Below are 25,064 nucleotides of genomic sequence, written 5' to 3'. Positions count from 1 at the left end.
CCCTGACAAGATTTTTCTAGGCCAGCACTCCTATGCTTACATTCAATCCTTTGAAAAGATGGGATGGGGAGTGGGTATTATTTGCATGAAGCCACTATATATATTTGAAATAAGAAAGACAAAGGCCTCTTTTAATTCTTCCCTGAAGTGTATAGTTAGCAGCAAAGAGTTTACTAGGGCTTCTTGGAGAAAAGCATGGACTTGGCTCTGACTGAAAGGAAGAGATTCTGAGAGTTCAGATGTGGACATTTGCTTGAGAAAGAGCAACAGAGTTGAAATAATTCCTAGCTGGGATGCCGTGATAAGAGAACACCTCAGCAAAAGCAACAAGGTGAAGGATGCCGGTGTACATCTCACTGCTACTTAAGTAGACTAGTATTTCCTCCCCAAAGCCTCTTATGGGCTTGGAAGCAACTCCTATCTGAAAAGCAGGTATACTGCAGTTAGGGATATGACTTCATCAAATCTATGATTTTGCTGTACACTCGTTGAGCAGCATCGAGGCCCCAGATGAAATCAAAGTGGTTCCAATCTGGCAATAGTTTGAAGTAACGCAGATTCCTGATTTGGGGGAGTATCCTGGCCACATCTCGGGGTGTGATAAGAATATCATTTCCACCAGCCCAGATGGCAGTAGGTACTTTCATGGCAGTCAGGTCATACAGTGGAGGACGACTCTATGGAAGAGAGAGAAAGGACATTCATGAGAGGAAGCTCCTCAGAGCAACGACTGACTCCAAATAAGTAGAGAGACTACTAGATGAGTATTTACGATGGCCATAGGAAGACAGCATACAATGGTCCCTATATACAAGGAGTGTGAAGGAACAAGGCAAAATGGCTAAATAAATGTTTGTATACAAAGGAGGATATGTTAAATGCTATAAAACATTCCCCAAATATGATGGAAGTGAAGACAAAGAAGAAATTATTTTCAACTGAGGTTTCATGTAAAGAGCAGTCATTTGAAGGGCTTCCCTGGTGGTTCAGATGGTAAAAAGGCTGCCTGCAATGCAGGAGACCTGGATTTTATCCATGGGTCAGGAAGATACCCTGGAGAAGAGCCTGGCTACCCACTCCAGTATTCTTGCCTGGAGAATCCCACGGACAGGGGAGACTAGCGGGCTACCATCCAAGGGGTTGCAAAGAGTTGGACACGACCGAGCAACTAACACTGTCATTTTCACTTGAGGGATGGTTGTATTTTAAAGATAAGGATGAAGGTGTGAGCACTTTCCAGCAGGCAGATAGAGCATGTGTGGCGTGGTCAGGAATGGCAAGCTGCCCAGTGCACCCAGAAAAAAACTATGTAAGGGAATACAGTAGGATATAAGACTGGAGACAGTCAAGGTCTAAATGTCAGGTTCAGGCAGTTGGGCATCCTTCAGAAGTTTTAGAGACAAGGCAGGGTCATTTCTCACAGCTCTGCCTAGTTTGTGGGATGACTTGAAGAAGAAATTTGTTGGGAATGGGTCCTGAAAAAAATCTAGGGAGGCAGTTTGGATTAGCCTCAGAGCAGGGTAACTGAAGCTGTTGTTTAGTCGCTAAGTCATGTCTGATTCTGTGACAACATGGACTATAGCCCACCAGGCTCCTCTGTCCATGAAATTTCCCAGATGAGATTACTGGAGTGGGTTGCCATTTCCTTCTCTGGGGATCTTCCTGACAGGGATCAAATCCACATCTCTGGAACTGGCAGTCCTATTCTTTGCCACTGAAGCACCAGCAAAGTGGAAGCTGTAGAGATGGCTAAATTATTCAAACACAAAGGGGAGAGATATGGGAAGGATTGTGGAGAATTCTGATAATTGAGAGTGGTGAGGGTTTGAGAGTAGCTAGTGAGAGGATAAAGAGAGCAATCAAAAAGGGAGGGAAAGAAATCAGAATGTTACATTATGGAAATCCAAGTCTGGGTGGTAATTTGCAAGGAGTCTATGGTAACTAATACTACAGGTGAGAACAGGCAATTATGTTTGGCAGTTAAAAGCCACAAATGATCCCATGGACTGGGGCCTGCCAGGCTCCTCGGTCTACGGGATTTTCCAGACAAGAATATTGGAATGAGTTGCCATTTCCTTCTCCAGGGGACCTTCCCCACCCAGGGGTCGAACCCAGGTGTCCCACATTGTAGGCAGACTCTTTATAGTCTGAGCCACCAGGGAAGGTACCTTAAATAGAACAGCTATAATAAAAAGATGAGGACTCAAACTACCTTTTTCAGTGTTCAGGAGTGAGTAGAGAAGTAGAGATACTTAAAATTTTTAGATATTAAAAAATGTTGATTGAAAACAGAATGATGGAAGCATGGATTGATAGAATTGAAGGCTTGAGGGAAGGGTTTCTGTTTGTTTTTTTTTTTTTTTGTATGAAACAGGAGTTCATTTAAGATAGTAAGAGAAGGCAGTAAGAATAGATAAGAAGAGATGGGGTCGAGGACACAAGACAGGATAACTTGGATAAGAGGACCACCATATTCTGAGAGTGAAAGGAAAGACAGAATCAAAAACAGAGAGATTTTAAGGTAGATTAGAGGGAAGTTAAGAAATTTCATTCATACAACAAATGGTTATCAAGGGACTGGTAAGGGCTAGCTACTCTACCAGCTGGGACAATACTGGGGAACAGAACAGAAGGAAATTCCTACCCTCATAAAGCTTATATAAGTTAATATTTTTATTCTCAAGAAAACATACAGTGGGCACAGAGGTTGTGTTGGGAACTTATGAAGAGGACACACTGTTGAGAACGGAATAAAAATTGACTTCCAACGATACAAAATTACAAGCAAATAAAATAGAATTGGCCTGGAGTAGGGTAGGACCAGCTAGCTTACTACAAATTCTGAGAACATTTACACTCTCAATATTTGTCATCACATCATACACTTCAATCTTAAATCTTTTGGGTCAGCTTTACCTCAATAAAGCTGGAAAAAGAGAACTTGATAATAATGGTTTTCTGTGTATGTGATTTTTTGGTCTTATTTTCTTGTAAATATAAACAATATATAAATATAACATGTTCATGAAAAACAATGAAAGAGAACAAAAGAGCGTGAAATCCAAAATAATAGCCTCCTTTTACTCCTTTGTATGCATCCACTTCACCTCTCCTTTCTTCCTTTTCTTGAGAGTTATCACTTTAACATGTGCTCTTTATTTTTTGGCCTTTTTCTAAGCATTTGCAAATATATGCATCTGTGAATTTATATTGTCTGAGGAACAAGCGAAATCTTTTGCGGGTAACAAAAATGTTCAATATCTTGCTTGTGATGTGGTTACATGAATGGATATATTTGTTGAAACACTAAGTTGAACGTGCAAAATCAGTGACTTATACTGTATGTAAGTCACATCTTAATCATGCTAATTAAAAATAAAAATAAAAATTATACACCGCTCTCATTGTCTTAGAAGCTAGTGGATTCATTTCCCTAACAATTCAATCTGTTACTGAGAAATTGAAGGCTTCCCTGGTGGCTCAGCAGTGAAGAATCCGCCTGCAATGCAGGAGACATGGGTTCGATCCCTCGGGGGAAAAGATCCTGGGAGAAGGAAATGGCAACCCACTCTGGTATTCTTGCTGGGAAATTCCATGGGCAGAGGAGCCCGGCAGGCTAATGTCCATGGCATTACAAAATAGTTGGACATGGCTTATCGACTAAACAACAACTAAGAAATTGACTGGTTTGATTGACTCATTTGATGTCCAGAAGCAATTTAATTGACCTATGTTTGCACTGATAGCTTTAGGTATGCCAGTTTGGGAAAATAAAGGAAAATTTTAATCTAACGTTTTTAATTCATACTGAGACACCCAGCTAATGACTTAGAAAAAAACAGGAAGGTGGCAACAGCGTTGATTAAAAGCATAGGATGGCTAAATGAATATATAAATTTTAGTATGTAAAGTTAGAGGGAAAAAGATGCCTTAAGACTCAACTCTTCACAGGTGGATAATTCTCTTAACTCCTATGTGCAATTTTATTTTTTTGTTGGTATCAAGAAGTATGTATTCATTTACTATATAAATTTTTATCATACAATTTAAATTATTATGCAGCTATTAAAATTATATTAAAAATCTCTCTTACAACATTAGTTATGTTTTGCTATGACTATAAGTAAATGTTGAGATTGGAAGAAATATAACAAAATATTGATCATCTAGTTATCTCAGGGTGGAGGGATTATAAATGATTTAACTCCCTTAGTATATACTTCTTTTATTTTTAGATTTTTTGAAATAAATAAATATTTAAAATGCACTTTGAAAAATCTCTGTCTACCAGTGTGAATGTGACCAAGTGCCAGGTAGGATTCTTTTTACTGTCAAATAATGTATCATTATAATTTTTCAAAGCCAACCTTCTAGGGTTGCTCTGAGTAACTCACCTGATTGTAGTGACGCATGTTTTCAGCTTCACTCCCCCAGTCATAAGCTCTGAATTCATCAGAATGGTAAAGCTGGAATGAAATGTTTTATAGAAAAGCAGTATTCAGAATAAGCATTACGACTGTTAATAGCAAATCTTAGAAAAGTATACTGTATGCTCGGAAGAAAATAAGGCTTCTGCATCACCAGAGGATATAAATAAATTTTACCAGTGTGCAAAACAAGATCAAGAGAAAGGGAGGCAATGAATTCCTTGGATTGAAGGAAAAGCTAGTGAGAACCCAAGACTCACTGTGGGAAATCAAATGTCAGGTATTTCTCTCTCTGGGAAGGCTCAGTTCTTCTGAGGTTCTCCCAGTTTATGTTCAGTTTAAGCTCAGAGCCTACTTTACAAGCTCATATTTAAAATGGGATTCATTTATGTGACCGACTTGGTCTGCACATACCTTGTTCTTTCTCTTAAAATCCAGGGAAATGCAACTATAAAGATGGAGAAAAAGGTAAAATGGAAGCTAGCTGCTAAGCTTCTTAGAACAGACATGCTAACTCTGTCATTTCAAATATAAAGAAAATAAGGGGAATGGTTTTCCATGACAAAGACACTACCTGTTTTATATGCAGGATGTTCTGTATTGATGATCCAGTGGGAGCATGGGACATATACACATCCATTCGGCTCTGAAGATAAAACAAAACAAAACAAAACAAAACATATTAAAGCAATTATCACCCAAAGAAAAGACTGTGCCTTTAAGAAGCAGAGAATAATTATGCTAAGAATGAATAAACAAATATTGCAGAATGGCAAGGCAGAATCCATTCCATTCCATTCCATTCCATTCCATTCCATTCCATGCTGTCTTATATGTTTCAAGTGGTGCATTTGAGGCTAAAGTGACCCACCAAGAGAGGGCACAAAGAATAAGTTTAAAGTCTCTTTCCTAGGATTTTATTTTATTTTTTAATGCATTGTATTATAAAATCAAGATGACTATAGCAAGGGGTGGCTAATTGCAAACATGGGAAACTGCTACCTATTCTTGCACAACTGTTATATTAAATTTGACCAGAGATGAAAGGATGAAGCTGCCTATTCTCTTCTTCAGTCTTCACACTGAATATCTAATCTTCTATGCAGAGAAAATCTCTGCCTTTGAAATGAGTTCAGAGTACCACATTAGTTTATGTAATATGATAGATACATCAAAATGAAACAAAGGGAACTTCCCTGGTGGCTAAGTGGTAAAGAACCCACCTGCCAATGCAGAAGACACAGGTTGGATCCCTGATCTGGGAAGATTCCACATGTCGTGGAGCAACTAAGCCCATGGGCCACAACTATTGAGCCTGTGCTCCAGAGCCCAGGAACCGCACTACTAAAGCAAGCATGCTTGGAACCCGTTCTCCAGAACCAGAGAGGCCACTGCAATGAGAAGCCCATGCTCCTCCACTAGAGAGTGGCCCCCACTCCCTGCAACCAGAGAAAGCCTGCACAGCAACAAAGACCCAGCACAGCCAAAAATAAATGAACCAAATAAAAAACAAAAAGAAGAACCAAAGGAAAGCTGGAATTTCTAAAAGCATCAAATGGCCCTAGAATCTTTATACATACCATATTCATGTTCTTCTTGTTGAATCCTGCCCATAAGGACAGAAATTCACTACACATCACCCACAATATTTTATTGTTGCAGATTTTGATAGAAGGTGACTTCCCTATACTTTCTTCTGAAAAGAAACCTTTGGTACCAAACAACTTCTGTAAAAAATAAAAAATAATTATTCTTTCAAGAATCATTTGCAGATTTCTTGACATTCCCTTCATCCCTGGAATGAGAATTCTTATATTCATATTTATATTTGTATATTTTTTTCCCATTTTGCTCAAGGAGACCAAGTTATTTTGGAAAAGTACCTATTTATAAATCAGTCTTTACCTAGGGAATATCATCAAACATAATTTACAAGGAGATGGTAGCAATGATCTTCAGCCCCCAATTAGCTAATTTATCCATTGTGAAAGCTCCCCTGAAATCGATCTAATCAGTGATTGCCTATATTTCTCATTAACTGGCAAGAGAAGTAGAACAGTTTCTCCTTTAAGGTCAAACATTGCCTTGAATAGGAAAGAAAAGCAGGGTTTTACCTATGTACACATCACCTTTCTGGTAGTGTACCAGAGTGCTTGACTTTCATGCTGAAAAGTAGAGGATGGTGTGCTGAAGGGAACGTGCCATTGGATAGAAGAAAATGATGTCATGGGCAACAGCATGATTAAAACTTCTAGAGTTTATAAAAGTGAGCTTGAGTGGGGATCTCTGATGTAACGACTGGAGCTTCTAGGGGTAACAGATATTATGGAGGGGTAGGAGTAGAGAATGGGACTTGAAGTGGCAGAAAGTTTGACAATAGGGAATTAGAAACTGAGATAAATCAGGGAAAATACCTACCTCAGATCTGACCTATGTAGGCAAAGCAATACATATGCAAAACAGGTATACTTAGTGATAGATGTGTCTATCTCTGGATTTACTAGTTTGCCTGCTTGAAGAAGGCAATGGCAACCCACTCCAGTACTCTTGCCTGGAAAATCCCATGGACGGAGGAGTCTGGTAGGCTGTAGTCCATCGGGTCACTGAGAGTCGGGCACGACTGAGTGACTTCCCTTTCACTTTTCACTTTCATGCACTGGAGAGGGAAGTGGCAACCCACTCCAGTGTTCTTGCCTGGAGAATCCCAGGGACGGGGGAGCCTGGCAGGCTGCCGTCTATGGCGTCACACAGAGTCGGACATGACTGAAGCAATTTAGCAGCAGCAGTTTACCTGCTTAACTCTGACCCAATGTAGAAAATATCCCAAATTAATCGATGCCAACACATTTTGAAATAGAACTATCAATCACACAAAAGGGAAGTTACATTGTGGTTTAGTCGCTAAGTCGTGTCTGACTCTTGCAACCCCATGGACTGTAGCCCGCCAGGCTCCTCTGTCCATGGGATTTTCCAGGCAAGAATACTGGAGTGGATTGCCATTTCCTAATCCAGGGGATTTTCCCGACCCAGGAATCTAACCCAGGTCTCCTGCATTGCAGGCAGATTCTTTACCAGCTGAGCTATGAGGGAAGCATTGTGCTCAGTCATTCAGTTGTGTCCCACTCTTTGCAAATCCATAGACTGTAGCTCTCTAGGCTCCCCTGTCCATGGAATTTTCCCAGCAAGAATACTGGAGTGAACTGCCATTTCCTCCTCCAGAGGATCTTCCTGACCCAGGGATTGAACCCATATCTCTTGCATCTCCTGCATTGGCAGGTGGATTTTTTATTGCTGAGCCACCTAGGAATCCCTAAGTTTAATGTTGCTGTTGTTCAGTTGCTCAGTCATGTCTGACCCTTTGGGACCCCATGGATTGCAGCACACGAGGCCTCCCTGTCCCTCACCATCTCCCGAAGTTTGCTCAAATTCATGTCCATTGCCTCGGTTCATGTCCGTTCAGCCATTTCATCCTCTGACACCCTCTTCTCCTGCTCTCAATCTTTCCCAGTATCAGAGACTTCTCCAATTAGTTGACTGTTCACATCAGATGACCAGAATACTGGAGCTTCAGCTTTAGCATGAGTACTTCCAACAAATATTCAGGGTTGATTTCCCTTAAGATTGACTGGTTTGATCTCCTTGGTGTCCAAGGGACTTTCAGGAGTCTTCTCCAGCACCACAGTTTGAAGGTATCAATTCTTTGGCACTCTGACTTTTTTACAGTTCAGCTCTCACAACTGTACATAACCATTGGGAAGACCATAGCCTTGACTATACGGATCTTTGTTGCAAAAGTGATATCTCTGTTTTTCAACACATGTCTAGGTTTGTCACAACTTTCCTGCCAAGAAGCAATCACCTTTTGATTTCATAGCTGCAGTCACCATCTGTAGTGATTTTAGAGCCCAAGAGAAGGAAAGCTGTCACTACTTCCACCTTCTCCCCCTTCTATTTGCCATGAAGTGATGGGACTGGATGCCATGATCTTAGGTTTTTTAATACTAGTTTCAAGCCATCTCTTTCACTCTCCTCCTTCACTCTCATCAAGAGGCTCTTTAGTTCCTCTTCACTTTCTGCTATTAGAGTGGCAGTGTTTGCGTAACTGAGGTTGTTGATGTTTTTCCTGTATATCTTGATTCTAGCTTGTAGCTTATCCAGCCCGGCATCTCTTATGATGTGCTAGTGTATAGGTTAAACAGAGTGGCAACAGACAGCCTTGTCATACTGCTTTCTCAATCTTGAATCAATCAGCTGTTCTATACAGGGTTCCAACTCTTGCTTCTCAACCCACAGACAGGTCTGGTATTCCCGTCTCTTTAAGAGCTTTCCACAGTTTGTTATGATCACACAGTCAAAGGCTTTAGCATAGTTGGTGAAACAGAGGTGGACGTTTTTTTCTGGAATTCCCTTGCTTTCTCTATGATCCTGCAAATGCTGGCCATTTGATTTCTGGTTCCTTTTCTTTTCTAAACCCAGCTTGGACATTTGGAAGTTCTTGGTCCACATAATGCTGAAGCCTAGCATGCAATATTTTAAGCATGAGCTTACTAGCATGGGAAATAGGCACAACTGTCCAATGGTTAGCACATTCTTTAGTACTACTCTTCTTGGGGATTGAAATGAAGACTGACCATTTCCAGTCCTGTGGCCACTGCTGGGTCATCCAGCTTTGCTGACATATTGAATGCAACACCTTGATGGCATTATCCTTTAAGGATTTGAATAGTTGTATCGGAATTCCATTGCATCCATTAGCTTTATTAACATAAGTGGTTCCTAAGGTCCACTTAACTTGGCACTCCAGAATGTCTGGCTCTGGGTGAATGACCACATCATTGTACTAACCCAGTTCACTAAGATCTTGGTTGTAGAGTTCCTCTATGTTTTCCTTCTATCTCTTCTTAGTCTCTTCAATGCCTGCTAGGTCTCTGCCGCTTCTCTCCTTTACTGCACCCATCTTTGGGTGAAATGTTCCCTTGATATCTCCAATTTCCTGAAGCGATCTCTAGTCTTTCCCCACAAAATATGATCCATTGGAGGAGGGAATGGCAAATCACTCCAGTATATCTGCAGTGAGAACCTCATGAACTGTATAAAAGAACAAAAAGATATGACACCGAAAACACTATTGCATAGGAACCTGGAGTGTTAGATCAATGAATTAAGGAAAACTGGACGCGGTCAAGCAGGAGATGGTAAGAACAAACATCGACATCTTAAGAATCAGTGAACTAAAATGAACGGGAATGGGTGAATTTAATTCAAATGACCATGACATCTACTATTGTGGGCAAGAATCCACAGAAGAAATGGAGTAGTCCTCATAATCAACAAGAGTCCAAAATGCAGTACTTGGGTGCAACCACAAAAGTGGCAGAATGATCTCGGTTCATTTCCAAGGCAAACCATCCAACGTCACAGTAACTCAAATCTATGCCTCTACCACCTGAAGTCGGTAGAGAAGCTGATCAGCTGAAGCTCAAGGCCCAGAAGACCTCCTAGAACTAAGTTTATTAAACAATACCAAAAACCTACTATCAAATCAATCATTAGGGCTCATGAAAGTTCTTCCTTGTGTTAACTCACAAATCCTTTTTTTCCCATTCATACCTCTTCACCACAAACCAAGATCTCATCTTAAAAATGAATTATTGATATCCTGACTTGTTTCTTTGATCTCATTTTGGCCACAACTTATTTTATCCTTCAATTCACATTTAAGGGGCAATCTTGATAAAATACTAGTCAATGAGCTTTTCAGAGAAACAGAAAGCAAACAGAGAAAAACTTTTGATGGATAAAATCTTAAATTCACAATTGACCATCAAACCAGCTTTCCAACCATTGGAAAATAACCAATAAATAGTTGAATGAATAATTCAGCTGTAAAACATTTAGGCTTTGGCATTTTAGCTTTAGTAAATGGAAGCAAGCTCCCATATGGAAAGGGGTATATTATTCCAGCTTATCTAACATCAAAGTCAAGGACATCAGTGATCAAACTGAAAAATGTCTACCATTTGAGCAGTGTAAATTCATTGACATGCCCAGTGGAACAAGAACAGAACAAGGAAACTGCCATAGTAGTCAGCTCAGCTAGAAATTCTGACTTATACTCAGGTCTGTTAATAACTGAGTATAGTGAGTTATATATGAGAGCTGTAGACACTGTGACACACACACACACCCACACACCCACACACACACACGCACACACGCACACAGCACCTGACCCCAGAGTCTGGTATCTACAGATTTCAAAATGTCCTACTTTTGTTTCATAGTAGATTTTCAAATAATAAGGGTCTATCATCCAAAAGGAGATCCTCATATACACTGTGGCAAAGGAAGAACTTACCTTGATTGCAGAACTTGGAAGTTGGAAAAATCTGGTAAAAATGCCTGTGGGATATTTGAAGGAGACCACAGGACCCAAGGCAAAATTCATTTTGATTCTTTGTGCCAGTTCAGGCATGGTGGCAAAGGCTACAAACCCTAAGAGAATGGGAGATAAGACAATCTCATAAAAATTAGGGGTAGTGATGTAATGTTTCTACTAACAAAAGTGAAGCTCTCCTTTTTCATTTTATTCTTCTACTGCAGCAATCATGGGGGATGAATTGGGCAACTCTTCTGAGTTATTTGGCAAAGTTAATCTATTTTCAGCCCTGTCTACTCTCAAATCTCCATTTCTTTCTTATTCTGGACAATTTAACTTGGTTGGGGAAAGTTAGGAATAAATTGCTGAAGCAACTCCTGCCAAGTAAACTGAGGATGCCCTCAACCCCCACCAAGCGGGGGCTAGGTGCTGGTAGTATTGTCATTCTACCCCAACTCTGAGATGACAGAGTGAGTCACGGAACCTTGAAATAAATGGTCAGTTTGTAGGAGGTGAATCGATCAGCTCTATGCATCACCATCTAGCTATTCTGGAGGAGGAAATGGCAACCCACTCCAGTATACTTGCTGGGAAAATCTCATGGACAGAGGAGCCTGGCAGGCTACAGTCTGTGGGGTTACAAAGAGTTGGACATGACTGAGCACACACACACACACACACACACACACACACACACACAGAGTTATTTCACAGTTTTTCTTTTTCACAGTGGGATGAGATTGCATTGCTCCCAGTTCTTCATTGGATGCTATGAAACCTCCAGAATCTTCTCTGCTTCCAAAAGGTCCACCATGGTCCCAGTAAGGACCAAGTGTCTCCATTTATAAAGCAATAGCACTGCATTTGTATCTAGCAATATGAGGGTGAAGGTGGTGGGGCTCAGCCCCACACAGGAAAGTCTATGTGGAGGATCTCTTTGTTTTGGTTCCCTGTTGTGCTTTCCTGGGCCCCCCTCCATTGTGTGTGTGTGTGTGCATGCGTGCATGAAGCCATAGCAGAAGTTTTTTTTTTTTTTTTTCTGAGTTTCTTGTTGAAATATTGAAACTGTCTTAACCAGAAAAGGAGCTGGCTGGGCACTGACACAAAACCTGAAACAGGCATAATAGCTCCCCCTATAAGATGTCTAGCAGCAGCAGCAGCAGCAGCAGCAGCAGATGTCTAGAAATGTGCAGAGGTGAGTTTTTGATGGTCATACTGGCTGAAGAGTCCTACTCCACGTGGTATTTAATGGGCCGGGCCTGACTTGTTAAAAGTCCTATGAAGAATCGATCCTTCCCACATAACAGAAATTTCTCTGCTCAGGATGCAAATCATGCTCACTGAAAAATGTCATGCTTGAAATGCAACCCAGAAACCTGATAAAGCTGACTATTTTCCCTGCCAATCAGGTAATGAGGGCATATTTAAGTCTTACCTACTTTTCTAGTCACACTCAAATCTTCTTTCCCCATACAATCTCTCCACAGCACCCCAGAACCCCATCAGTGAAGTCAAGATTACCTGGTGTGAATTTTGGGTGCCATCTCTAATGTGTTAAGAGACCTCGAAGGAGCCAATCAATTTATTTGAACTTCTGTTTTCTTTTTCTATGAGATGGGAATAATAGTGGTAGGCTTGTTCTAAAGCTTAGAGAGGGATATTGTAGCAAAGGTCCTGAATGAAAAGCCCTAAACGTAGAAAATGCTCCTAAGTGTTAGCAGTTATGGTATGATTATTTTCCTGCTGGTGGCAGGTTTTTATTTGGGCGGGGGGAGGGGGGTGGCGGATAGGTCCTCTTACTACTAGTTCTTTGATATTCCTTTAGTATATTCTCTCTAATGCTCATATGCTGCAAGCTAAGTTGCTTCAGTTGTGTCTGATTCTTTGCAACCCTATGGACAGTAGCCGGCCAGGATCCTCTGTCCATGGGTCTCCGAGCAGGACTATTGGAGTGGGTTGCAATGCTCTATCTCCAGCGGATCTTTCTGATCCAGAGATCAAACCCAGGTCTCTTATGTTTCCTGCATTGGCAGGTGGGTTCTTTACCACTAGCGCCACCTGGGAAACAATGCTCACAGCCTCACAGACTCTCCTAAATTTGTAAGCTGCCTATCAGTATAAATAGGCTTTCCCTGTGGCTCAGCTGGTAAAGAATTCGTCTGCAATGTGGAAGACCTGGGTTCGATCCCTGGGCTGGGAAGATACCCTGGAGAAGGGAAAGGCTACCCACTCCAGTATTCTGGCCTGGAGAATTCCATGGACTGTATAGTCCGTGGGGTCACAGAGTCAGACATGACTGAGCAAATTTGACTTTCACTTTATCAGTATAAAACACTGGTAAATACATGTTTGTTCTTGATTATAATAGTGGTAATGTAGGATTATTTATTTGGAGAAACCAATGGCAACCCACTCCAGTACTCTTGCCTGGAAAATCCCATGGGCGGAGGAGCCTGGTAGGCTGGAGGCCATGGGGTCGCTAAGAGTCAGACATGACTGAGCGACTTCACTTTCACTTTTCACTTTCATACATTGGAGAAGGAAATGGCAACCCACTCCAGTGTTCTTGCCTGGAGAATCCCAGGGATGGGGGAGCCTGATGGGCTGCCGTCCATGGGGTCGCACAGAGTCGGACACGACTGAAGCGACTTAGCAGCAGCAGCAGCAGGATTATTTATTATTATCTCTCACACAGTTTCACCCAAACTAAGAGTGCATTTTCATTTAACCCAGTCTCTTAAAATTAGAAATTTTAGTGGAAGATTGAGAACAAATTCATATTTTTAGTAGTATAGGGTTTTAAAATTCTTATTTGGAGCTAGATTATTGATTTCCTTTTTGAAAAATCTGGGAAACCATTAAGGAGTGTACATTCAAAGTACATTTTTTCGACTTGAAAAAAAACTTTTTATACAGTGCTTACAGTTAATTGTGTGCTAAGTCACTTTAGTCATGTCCGACTCTTTGTGACCATAGGGACTGTAGCCCTCCAGGCTCTTCTGTTCATAGGATTCTCCAGGCAAGAATACTGAAGTGGGTTGCCATTTCCTCCTCCAGGGCCTCTTCCTGAGCTAGGGATCAAACCCACGCCTCTTATGTCTCCTGCATTGGCAGGCGGGTTCTTTACCACTTGCGCCACCCATGAATCATACACTAAATGTATATGCCCGATTTACTTATTATAGTAAGTTTTTGCATTCTGATTCACAAAGAAAACATTACTATATCTTTTAAAATTTGTTCAAATATGAATATAAGCTCTCTTTTTTATTTTTTAATATCCCATGTGGGTTGTGAGGAAGGTATGATTGATGTATATTTACCATTCTTCAAGGATATTTCATGCCATCTGGCTTTACTTTTTCAGCCTGCAGGAGATCTAGAGACTCAGTCTTCAGAAATATTTCTTTGGAATTCCTGGCAAATTACATCACCATTACAAATGTGCTGCAGTGACCGGAAATGGATGAAGGACTCTTCCTACAAACTCACAGTCTCTGAAATTCAGGTTTACAGCCACTAGAGTTATATTCCCATTACAGGACATATAATTAGGGACACTGTAAATGTAAAACAGTGACTCTGTTCCTGATTCAAAGGTGAACTCTTACGTGGCTCTGACCCTTGTAAAAATGTTGACCCTTGTAAACATACCTATTGTAGTACCAAGCGAATATCCAACGAAATACAACTTCTGCTGACCAGTTTTATTTACAATGAAGTCTATTATTCCAGGGAGATCATATTTGGCCATTTCATGAAAGCTGGAGAATAAAACAGGACCTTATAAGTATTTGCAGCTAAGTTCAAAACAGAGCACTTGCTCATTTATTTTTTTATACACAGAATTTTGTGCTGTCCACTTACCTGGTTTGTGTTTCATTATTTATCCAGTTACATGTAGGCTATTGTGGTTTTTGTTCGCTACACTTATATGTGTTACTTTCTAGTAGCAGGAATGATTTCAAGGCTTGTGTATACTACATTTTCTGAAATTCAGTCTTGTCATTCTTCCTCTTCATTCCCTTCTCTTGCATTTCTTTTGCTGCCCTTTACTTAACCGGGTTTGCACGCCTCTCTTTCAATCTCTCCCAGGGAACTTCAAGATGCTTAGGGCCATTTAACACCCAGATTTCAAAATTTCTCAGTTGTAAATCATGATTGTATCTTGTACTAGCTGAGTAGCTTTCCGTAATTTACTTAAATGCTCTGACCTTAAGTCTCATCATCTATAAAATAAGCATGACATGCTATATGGCAGGGGAGCTATGGGGGCTGGATAGTATTAAAGGAATGACTCCAGCAGAAATTAGACATTCAATCGGATGTTGCTATTATTATTTCCATCCATATATGGTTATATTCAATATATACCACAATCTTATAGTACTGGTTCAGTCAACATTAATACAAATGTTGAGGGAACAAAAAATGCCTATATAATATATGGTTGAGTTAGGTACTTTACAAACTAAGGACCTGCTTATTAAAAGAACATGAGAGGAAATATAGATTGGTACTTTCCAGTATAAGGGAATCATTGTGATGCCTTACAGTAAACAAGCTACAAGTTCCCAACCAAGGACCAGTTGCATGAAATATTTCCTGATGCTTGCTCCTGGGCAAATGCTCTAATCCTAACAATCTGGCCTATTCTTCCTTTCCTTCCAACTTGTCAGTAGGTACAGAAATAAGGTATTTCATTAATATGTTTCTGTTCTAGCAGCAGGCTTCAAACAACCAGGAAGTTTAAGCCTGAGAAAGAATGCTCACTGCAGGCATCAGCTTGTTCTCTGATGACAGCAGAAAACGCCTTCATTAAAGCAAGCAGTCAGCGTGTCAAAAGATTCTTTCCTATTGCCTATTAACAAGGTTGTAAAGATCTCATATTAGAGTTTTCCTGAAAATGGTATTCTATACATTCTCAACCACAGTTCCTGTAGGTAAAATATGGTACTGATATACATCATCTTTGCAAAACTAATTGACAGTCCAAGAGAAAAAAAATTGTAATAACATCACTGGGATAAAAATATAAGCTTCGTGAAGGTGGAGGCTTGTTTACTCTTGAACGCTCAGGGACTAGAACAGTACACAGAATAGGCACTCAATAAATATTGGCTGAATGAGTGCATACATTGTCCCAGAAATTTTCTAAGCTGTCGTTTGAGACATACTTTGTATTGGATAGGAACGTATGTTAAAATGACCTTGTTGAAATGATAATTAACTTCTCTGAGAATCAGTGTAAATCAGAGCTTCCTGCTGTTTCTTTCCTTTGAGCTGTTAGTAGAGACTGCAAGGAGCTGTGTGACTCCAAGTATCATACATTATTATTAATACCATCCACACTATTATATTTAAAGGACTTGTCTCAAATTCTGTTCATGGTCTTTCTTAGATACAGTTTACCTAAAGGCCCAGAATTTCTCTTCGTTCACCGAGAGTGTTTTGTGTCTTCTTGACCAAGTGTTCCCCCGACTGTTTCCCATCCATACATCATAACCAGCATCAGCTAGAAGGAATCCAAGGCTGCCATTGGCAAAATTCTCAAGCCAGGAGGCATTGTCTGAAAACAGAGCATGCTGCAGATATACAACTGGTCGGACACCTAGAGGGAGGCAAAAAGGCAGAGAGAGAAATTTATAACAACTAAAGCTTCTCAGAAACATAAGAATAACACACACACGCACACCACTGGAAAAACCCAAAACCAAAAAGAGACATATAATAAATATATTTTAATGTCCAGTCTCGCCCAAATTCTATCCTCCCTACTTAAGCAGTCTTTCCTATACATTTTTCTCCTTTTATGCTTCATAGTGGCTCCCCACAACTCCTCATCATGCTTGGTGTTGCAAGAGTTAGCAAAAACAAAAATAAAGATAAACAAAAAGACCCAAGATGCCCCGTTAAATTTACATTTCATATTAACAATGAACTCTCTTTTTAATATAAGTATATCGTAAAATGAGGCATATGAAAAACTCATCTGCTCTTTATCTGAAATTCAACTTTAACTGGGCATCTCATATTTTATATAGTAATCCTACCCATGTCGCACTCCCATTTTTCATTTTGAAACTCTTGAATTCTTAAGCAACATGATTTTAGCTGCCTCTGAATGTGGATGGGAGATGAGATAAGGCAGAGCAATCACAGTAAGTGATTTGGTAAATAAAGACCACTGAGCCTTTGCAGATACTTTACTTACTCTTCTCTCTCCCTTCTCAGAAGATCTGTGGTTACATTTCCCTCATCGTTCAAAAGGATACATAGCAGCACTGTTTGCAATAGCCAGGACATGGAAGGAGCCTAAATGTTCGTCAGTAGAAGAATGGATAAAGAAGATGTGGTACGTGTATACAACGGGAATATATCTCAGCCGTGAAAAGGAATGAAATTGGGTCATTTGTGGAGATGTGGATGGACCTACAGAGCGGCATATAGAGTGAAGTAAGTCAGAAAAAGAAAAACAAATACCATGTATTAGCACATATATATGGAATCCAGATAAATGGTATAGATGATCTTATTTACAAAGCAGAAATAGAGACACAGATATAGAGAACAAATACATGGATTTCTAGGGAGAAAGGGGGTTGTGTGGGAGAAATTGGGAGATTGGGATTGACGCATATACACAATCTCTTTCCAACAACGAGGAAATCCACTAGATCAGTCTTGCCCTTTGTATTTTTCAGTTCTTGCCTGCCTCCAGAGAATTGGAATACAATGAGACTTCCTGTTAACTATATAAAAACTAATCCAAAACTCAAACCAATTTTGATAAACCAGTCACTATCTTAATGAACAGTAAGTACTAAATTTTAGTCATGTGCAATTCTCCTTCTCAAGATAGACATGTTTGGTACCTGTGATCTTAGTGTCTTTTCGCCCGTGGGGAATCCGATTGACGCTGAGTATGTACCCGTCTTGAGTGGTTACTTCATACTCCTCACTGGGGTAGCCATTATAGGTGATGATTTCACTCTGCTCAGTAAAAATAGAAGCATTAGTTACACATTTTCTCTAAAGGTTATCAAAAGGAGCTAGAACAAAGCAGCTAGTGTGTGCTTATTAGGGTAAATTATTTGAAATCTGCAGCCCCAGGTAACAGTGAGATTAATTTACTATGTAAAGTCACGATTAAAGACATAAATGGACTATTAGAAAACGTCTGCTAGTGGTAAATGTTTTGGGGGAGTTGGAGATAATATCTATCTTTGACTCATTCTTCTGACAAAACTATATTCTCAAGTCAGTTGTCTTTTTTAAAGTGCATATAGACATATTTTAATTGAAATGTGGTTAATTTACAAATTTGTGTTAGTTTCTGGTGTATAGCAAACTAATTCAGTTTTATACACATACACACAATATATATGTATTATATATATTCTTTTTCATATTCTTTTCCATTATGGGTTATTTACAAGATATTGAATATAGTTCCCTGTGCTAGACAGGAGACGAAAGGACCTTGTTGTTTATGCATTCTATACATAACAGTTTGCACTTGCTAATCCCAAACCCTCCCCTGTCCCCCTCTCTTTGTAACCACAAGTCTGCTCTCTGTGAGTCTGCTCCTGTTTCATAGATAAGTTCATGTGTATCATATTTTAGATTGCATATGTCAGTGGCTTCATATGCTATTTGTCTTTCTCTTTCTGACTTACATGGTGTAATCATCTCTATCTAGGTCCATCAATATCACTGCAAATGGCATTATTCTTTTTACGGCTGAGTAAAGTTCCATTGTGTATACACAAAATGTAGGTATTACATCTTTTTAAAGTTTTAATTTTATACTGGGGTATAGTTGATTAACAATGTTGTTTTAGTTTCAGGGGTACAGCAAAGTGACTCACACACACACAGACACATATATATATGAAACAATTGACATTTATGTATATAAATGTTAACTGCGAGACTGCTCTTGGTTCAAAGGTACTAAAACCACAGTCCAGTAGAGAGCAGTCACATATATCATCCAGAGGGCTTAAAATCTGTGTGTGCTCAGTTGCCAGTCATGTCTAACTCTTTGAGACCCCATGGACTGTAGCTCGCCAGGCTCCTCTGCCCATGGAATTCTCCAGGCAAGAATACTGGAGTGGGCAGTCATTCTCTTCTCCAGGGATCTTCCCTACCCAGGGATCAAACTCAGGTCTCCTACATTGCAGGCAGATTCTTTACTGTCTGAGCCACCAGCAAATCTCTAAAAATCACTTATGTTTAATCTATATCAGAGATTTTCTGCTCTAAAAGGAACTTCAATAATCTTACAACCTATTAACTTGCTTTATTTGATGTCCTTTGGAATTCTCCATCACTTACAGTACTCATCCACACTTCAGGATTTGCTTCTTTTTCCAAATTGAAGAATCCAGCAGCATTTAAAGTTCCACAAATCAAATAGGCTGTTGTTAAAAACAGCCACATGGTGGGAATGCCTGATAGAAAACATTTAATAATCACAAATTGTTATATGTCAAAATTGATTAATGAAATGAAATAGTCCCCCAGTGAAAGCTTGAATAACATCCTGAGAAAGCTGAGACAGTGTGGAAAGGAGTAAATACAATGAGCTAACTCCAAACACTATTAATCTATTTTTTTCACATAGAAATTGCCCTGACATAGTGCAGTTCCAGATATGAAATGAACTAGTATGAAGGTTTATTTTATCTCTTATTTTAATCCAAAATTTTCACTTAATTTAAATCTTTGCTGACCTGTGAGTTGCCAGGATATATAAAGATTCAGAGGACAAGTTTCCACTCCACAGAGAAGCTAAAAGTGGAGTTATCCTTTAAGCTCCTCTAACATCCCACAAAACAAACAAGAGCAGTGAACAATGACACTTCAAACAAACAGGTTTATGGTGAGTTTCAAGTGATGAGACTATCTCTCTTGTGAACAACCACAGGCAAATTTTACTCATTTGAATGTGCAATGTCTCTTCCTTAGCACAGATTAAAAACATGCCTCCTCAAAGCAGTTTGGCCAACATCACAATGCTGAGTACTTATCAAAGCGGAGCTGCAGTTCAGTGGTCTGAGTTTGGAGTCCAGCCTCACCATGAACAAGATTTCTGACCTTGGGCAAGTTATTCAGTAGCTTTGTCTCTTGTTTTTCCTGCTGGTGATATTAGGATAATAAAACAACCTACCTTATAAGATTGTAGGGAGGATCAGTGACATATAACGCATTAATCTCAGGGTAAGCTCTTTCACTATTTTTTTTTTTAATCCAAGAATGAGCAAGAGAGTAACATCAGAGAACCTTTATGATAATAAATTAATGGCAGACTTCTAGAGAAATTCAGAGTTTACTTTCGAAGTTCAGTAGCTTTCCATAAACTGGCTCTCTGGCTGCAGTTGATTTTATAGCTATAAATGTTATATAATTAAAACTATTTTTGAAATTAATACTAGCTAATGTGTATTGAGGGCTCAGCTTGTGCCAGGCCCTGTTCTAAATGTTTCATGTATGTTATTTAGATATTGAAGAAATGCCATTGAAATAGCTACTGTTATTATCCTCATTTTATCAAAGAAATTAGGGAAAGCTTAGAGAGATTAAAGATCTGTCCCAGGTTACAGAGCCAAGAGGTGAGAGAACTAGGACAGGAACACAGGAAGCCTCAGTGCAGAGCCCTGTATCTGACTACCACTCCCAACCTGCCTCCCAGTTGCTCTAAGTCTTGATCTTACCTAGTTACGAGAGCTTCCCCTGTTCCTGAGGACTCCTTATTGAAGAGGGACTTCTGAACTTTTGCTTGTGACAGTGAGATATGATTGCAGCCAGAAGCTAGAAAAATGAGAGACAGGAAGCCCTTGGAAATGAAGAAATCCTGGACAGTGACACACACCCAAGGTTAACCAGTTTGACTGAATCCTCATTTCCACTGAATGTCTGTCACCCTTGGGAGGGTTCAGCAACATTTTCAAAACAAGGCATCCAATGTGGAAGTGTGTACTCAGGATCCTAAGGCAAAATCAGAGTTAGCAGTTATCTGCCTTCTCAATACCAGAGTTCACTGTGAGGGTCAACCGGAGCAATGTTTGTGAAAGTACTGGCAGCCACCAGGTAACAGGCAATGTGCAGGAAAGTGATTGATTGCAACAGCTGACAAGTTGAGGCCTTCCTGATTCACTTCTTTTTGTATTTTTTAAAATTTGTTTTTTAATTGGAGTATATTGCTTTGCAATGTCGTATTGGTTTCTGCTGTACAACACTGTGAATCAGCTATATCCCCTTCCCTCTTGAGCCTCCGTCCCCCCGCCACAGTACCCCCATCCCACCACTCTAGGCCATCACAGAGCACTGAGCTGACCTCCCTGCGGAATACCTTCCCACTAGCCATCTACTTTACATATTGCAGTGTATATCTGCCAATGGCACTCTCTCAATTTGTCCCACCCTCTCCTTCCTGCCCTGTGTTCACAAGTCCATTCTCATATTTGCATCTGCATTCCGGTCCTGCAAATATGTTCATCAGTACCATTTTTCCAGATTCCATGCATATATGCTAATATACAGATTTGTGTTTCTCTTTCTGACTTACTTCCCTCTGTATGACAGGCTCTAGGTTCACCTTTGAGGCCAGAGAGTGTTTGGATATATCAATGAAGCAGAGGAAATGAACCCTTATGCCAAAGGGATTTGACCAGCTGTTATTGGCCTAGAGGCCTGAGGAGAATGAAGACAATTTAGCTCTAAATCCCACCGGAAACACTGGATGGTAGAGGCAGAAGTGCCTTCATTTCCTACTTCACTTTGAATGCTGGAAAATCCCTAGCAGTAATTGAATCTCTTTCTTTTCCCAGCGGGAAAATGGTAAGTTGATGCCCAGGATAAAGTAGTTCCAGTTCTATTAGTCTGGACTCATTCCCAAATCCTTTCAAAAACACAAATGTTCATATTTGTCCAGATCCTAAGATCTGTTCCACTTGAGCCAGTTAAACAAACGTAGAGTGACAGGAAACAGTCAGCTTGTTGGAATAGGTGGAAAGCTTAAGTACCAGTCCACGCTCATTCAACCTCTTTGATGAAAAAGACAACCATACTTTGCCTTCAGTGACAATGGGCAAAGGTGTGTGTGGCAGTGGCAGAGGTGTGTAGATTTGTCTGGGTCCTCTCATGGACTGAGATTTTAAAAACAATCCTTTTAACAAAATTTCAGTGAACTCACTGGAGAATTCTAGGAAGCACAAATGTTGCCATGACTTCTTGTGGAAATAGCATAAATGTAGTTAAACTTCTCAGGTCTTTATGGATTGTAGATTTAAAATCTCAGAAGGATTTCAACATCATTGCCTTCTCATAGTCTTACTCAGCTTTGAGGTTTATCTAAAGAATCTGGAGACTTCTTGCAACCGATTTCCTTGTAAAGGCACAAAGTCGTCTTTTTACATTAAATTCATAGGAATAAACAATCTTGCTTTATACTAACCTGGAAAAAGTCCACTATTATCTGTAAAGTGCATTGCACACTAATAAAATAAAAGTTATTACTCAAGAGCTTTTCTTCTGTTCAGACTCCAAACTATCCTTAAGCTTGGTGACCACTATGACGCAATCTGATGTCTTTGACACAATCTACATTCTCTCATTTCTCCAAATATTTAAAAAATTAAAAAATGCATAATTATTCACATTTTTCTATCATATTTCATAGGGCACACTTACCTTTATTCTTTTCTCTATACCAGTGCTGTCCAGTAGAAATATAATGTGAACTACATATACAATTTACATTTTCTTACAGCCACATGTTTTAAAGTATAGAGAACAAATGACTAATGAAAAAAATTAAAAAAGAGCAGATGACATAAAATTTTTATTTAGAATTCATTTTATAATCATTTTATAAAATTTAATTTTATTTCCATTTCTTTTAAACCAATAGATCCAAAATATTATCATTTCAAAATGTAATCAATATCATCATTGAGGAATTTTCCATTCTTTTTTTGCATTGTCTTTGAGTTTGAATATTATGTTACAGTGTAGCACATCTCCATTAGTATTACCTCATTTAAAGGGCTGAACAGTCACATCTGGGGCTTCCCTGGGGGCTCAGAGGTTAAAGCGTCTGCCTCCAATGTGGGAGACCCGGGTTCGATCCCTGGGTCAGGAAGATTCTCTGGAGAAGGAAATGGTAACCCACTCCAGTATTCTTGCCTGGAGAATCCCATGGACGGAGAAGCCTGGTAGGCTACAGTCCATGGGGTCGCAAAGAGTTGGACATGACTGAGCGACTTTACTTACAGTCACATCTGACTAGTAGTATTTATTGGAGATTGCAGCTCTGTACTCTCAGGCTTATATTCCTTTTTTCTTGTTTCTCCTTTTATTTTGTTGAAACTTTTCAACCAGATTCTTTATTTTTCATATCGTACTCACCCCAAATACCTAACTTTGTATCTTACGTGTGCTGTGCTAAATCACTTCAGTCGTGTCCAACTCTTTGTGATCCCATGGACTGTATGTAGCCTGCCAGGCTCCTCTGTCCATGGAATTCTCCAGGCAAGAATACTAGAGTGGTTTGCTGTCGGGGTCCAGCCCCAGTGGAACCAGGGTGATTTGAAGGGGAGACGGATAGGCGAGGGAAAAACTTATTTATTTAATTAGAAATATAAAGAGATTAAGAAGAAATAGTATAGTAGGAAACTTTAGTGGAGAAAGGAGGCTGAATAACTTGGCTATGCCTTCCTTATATTTGACATGAATTCAGTATCTGCCTATCAAACCTCCTACTATTTGAATCATCAGCCGTATCTTCTCAAGTGTTTGGCCTCTGCTCCCCAAATGAGCTTTGAGCCTTACTGTCCAGCAAAAAAGACGTGAGCATAAATACTTAGCTACAGTCCTTTATCATTAGCGTGATATCCAACAGTGTTCTTGTGGTCACTACATTTGGAAGAATGGTTTGTTACACTGACTCTATCTACTCCAATAATAAATGTCAAACTACTATTTAAAACCTTTTTTTTTTTAAGATTTAACATTTCCTAAGAGAAAATGTCACCAGAATAATATTATTTAAACTTATTTACAGATTTGACAGCTTCCTGGATTTAACTCTTCTCAGAGTATTGACTGAATAAATAGCAACAGTTTGCTAAACCATATACTTCCTTTGTGTTTTATTCCCTTGCACAAACAAGTAACATTTTTATACTGGGGATTCCTATGTGTTTTATTACAGGGAAAGAATGCACTGCTGTGGCCAAAAATAGAAATAGTTCTTTTGACAACTATAGTTTCTAATATAAATTATAAAGACATGTTTTGATTTATGCTTTTCACCTTCTTGTAAGTTTCAGTTACGTGACTGAAGCATGCGTAAGTGTTCAGCATGGGTAAGTGCAATCATTTCTGGGACACTGACAAATCAAGGGCTAGGATTGGCCAGTCTGATATGCCATAGTCACCAAAGAGGTGCCTCCCTGTGAAACCTTTTGGTGCCCTGCCAGCCAGTCTTCTCCTGCCAACACTCAGATCTTCTTTAATACTCCCCCTCACACCTATAGCTCCTTTATTTAAGTATGCTAAGACATTTTTGAGAAATGAGTCGTAGCCAAATATGTATTCATTACATGCATGAAAAGTATTCCAATTACCATAGTACCTAGTCAAGTGCTTAGAGGACAGAGATGGCCAGCCATTCAACAGCTATTTATTGATCACTGAATGTGCCTGCGTAGTTGTGGGTGCAATCATGAATGAGACAGGCAGAACCACTGTCACAAGACAGTTGTTTTCCCACCCATGTCCATTTGGAAATGGACAGACTTCACATTCTCTGCTTTTCCTTCTGTCTGTAGACACCCAAGTCTTTCCTTACAACTTAGATCATTTATTTCCTCCTCTGGGATGTCTGCTCAGACACTTTAGCCTTGTTCATGTATGACTATATTCATACCTGGGCTTCACTGGTGGCTCAGACGATAATGAATTGGCTTGCAATGTGGGAGACCTGGGTTTGATCACTGGGCTCGGAAAATCCCCTGGAGGAGGTCATGGCAACCCACACCAGTATTCTTGCCTGGAGAATCCCCATGGACAGAGGAATCTGGTGGGCTACAGTCTATGGGGTTGCAAAAAATTGGACAGAACTAAGCAACTAAGCACAGCACATAGACATACCTAGATCATAACATTGAGAGCATAGGAAAGTGCTCTTGAGAATTAGAGCAACCAGCTAGTTATTTGCTGTTTGATTTTGGGTACCCTAGTTATTTCAA

At 39.8% G+C, this 25,064-nt stretch overlaps 1 protein-coding gene across 1 annotated transcript; it reads right to left on the bottom strand.

Annotated features, from left to right (window-relative positions):
- Positions 1-443: 443 nt before the first annotated feature.
- LOC138427891 (lipase member N-like) lies at positions 444-19,251 on the bottom strand. The gene is made up of 9 exons (XM_069568015.1): positions 19,147-19,251; positions 17,682-17,799; positions 16,219-16,417; positions 14,461-14,570; positions 10,786-10,922; positions 6,008-6,154; positions 5,002-5,073; positions 4,395-4,466; positions 444-677 (listed from the first exon to the last, which is right to left on the bottom strand). Exons 1-9 carry the CDS (start codon positions 19,249-19,251, stop codon positions 444-446), a joined length of 1,194 nt encoding a protein of 397 aa, XP_069424116.1.
- Positions 19,252-25,064: the final 5,813 nt, after the last annotated feature.

Source organism: Ovis canadensis, chromosome 22, assembly GCF_042477335.2.
Source record: "Ovis canadensis isolate MfBH-ARS-UI-01 breed Bighorn chromosome 22, ARS-UI_OviCan_v2, whole genome shotgun sequence".
NCBI lineage: Eukaryota > Metazoa > Chordata > Mammalia > Artiodactyla > Bovidae > Ovis > Ovis canadensis.
This window is presented reverse-complemented; position numbering and strand designations above follow the sequence as displayed.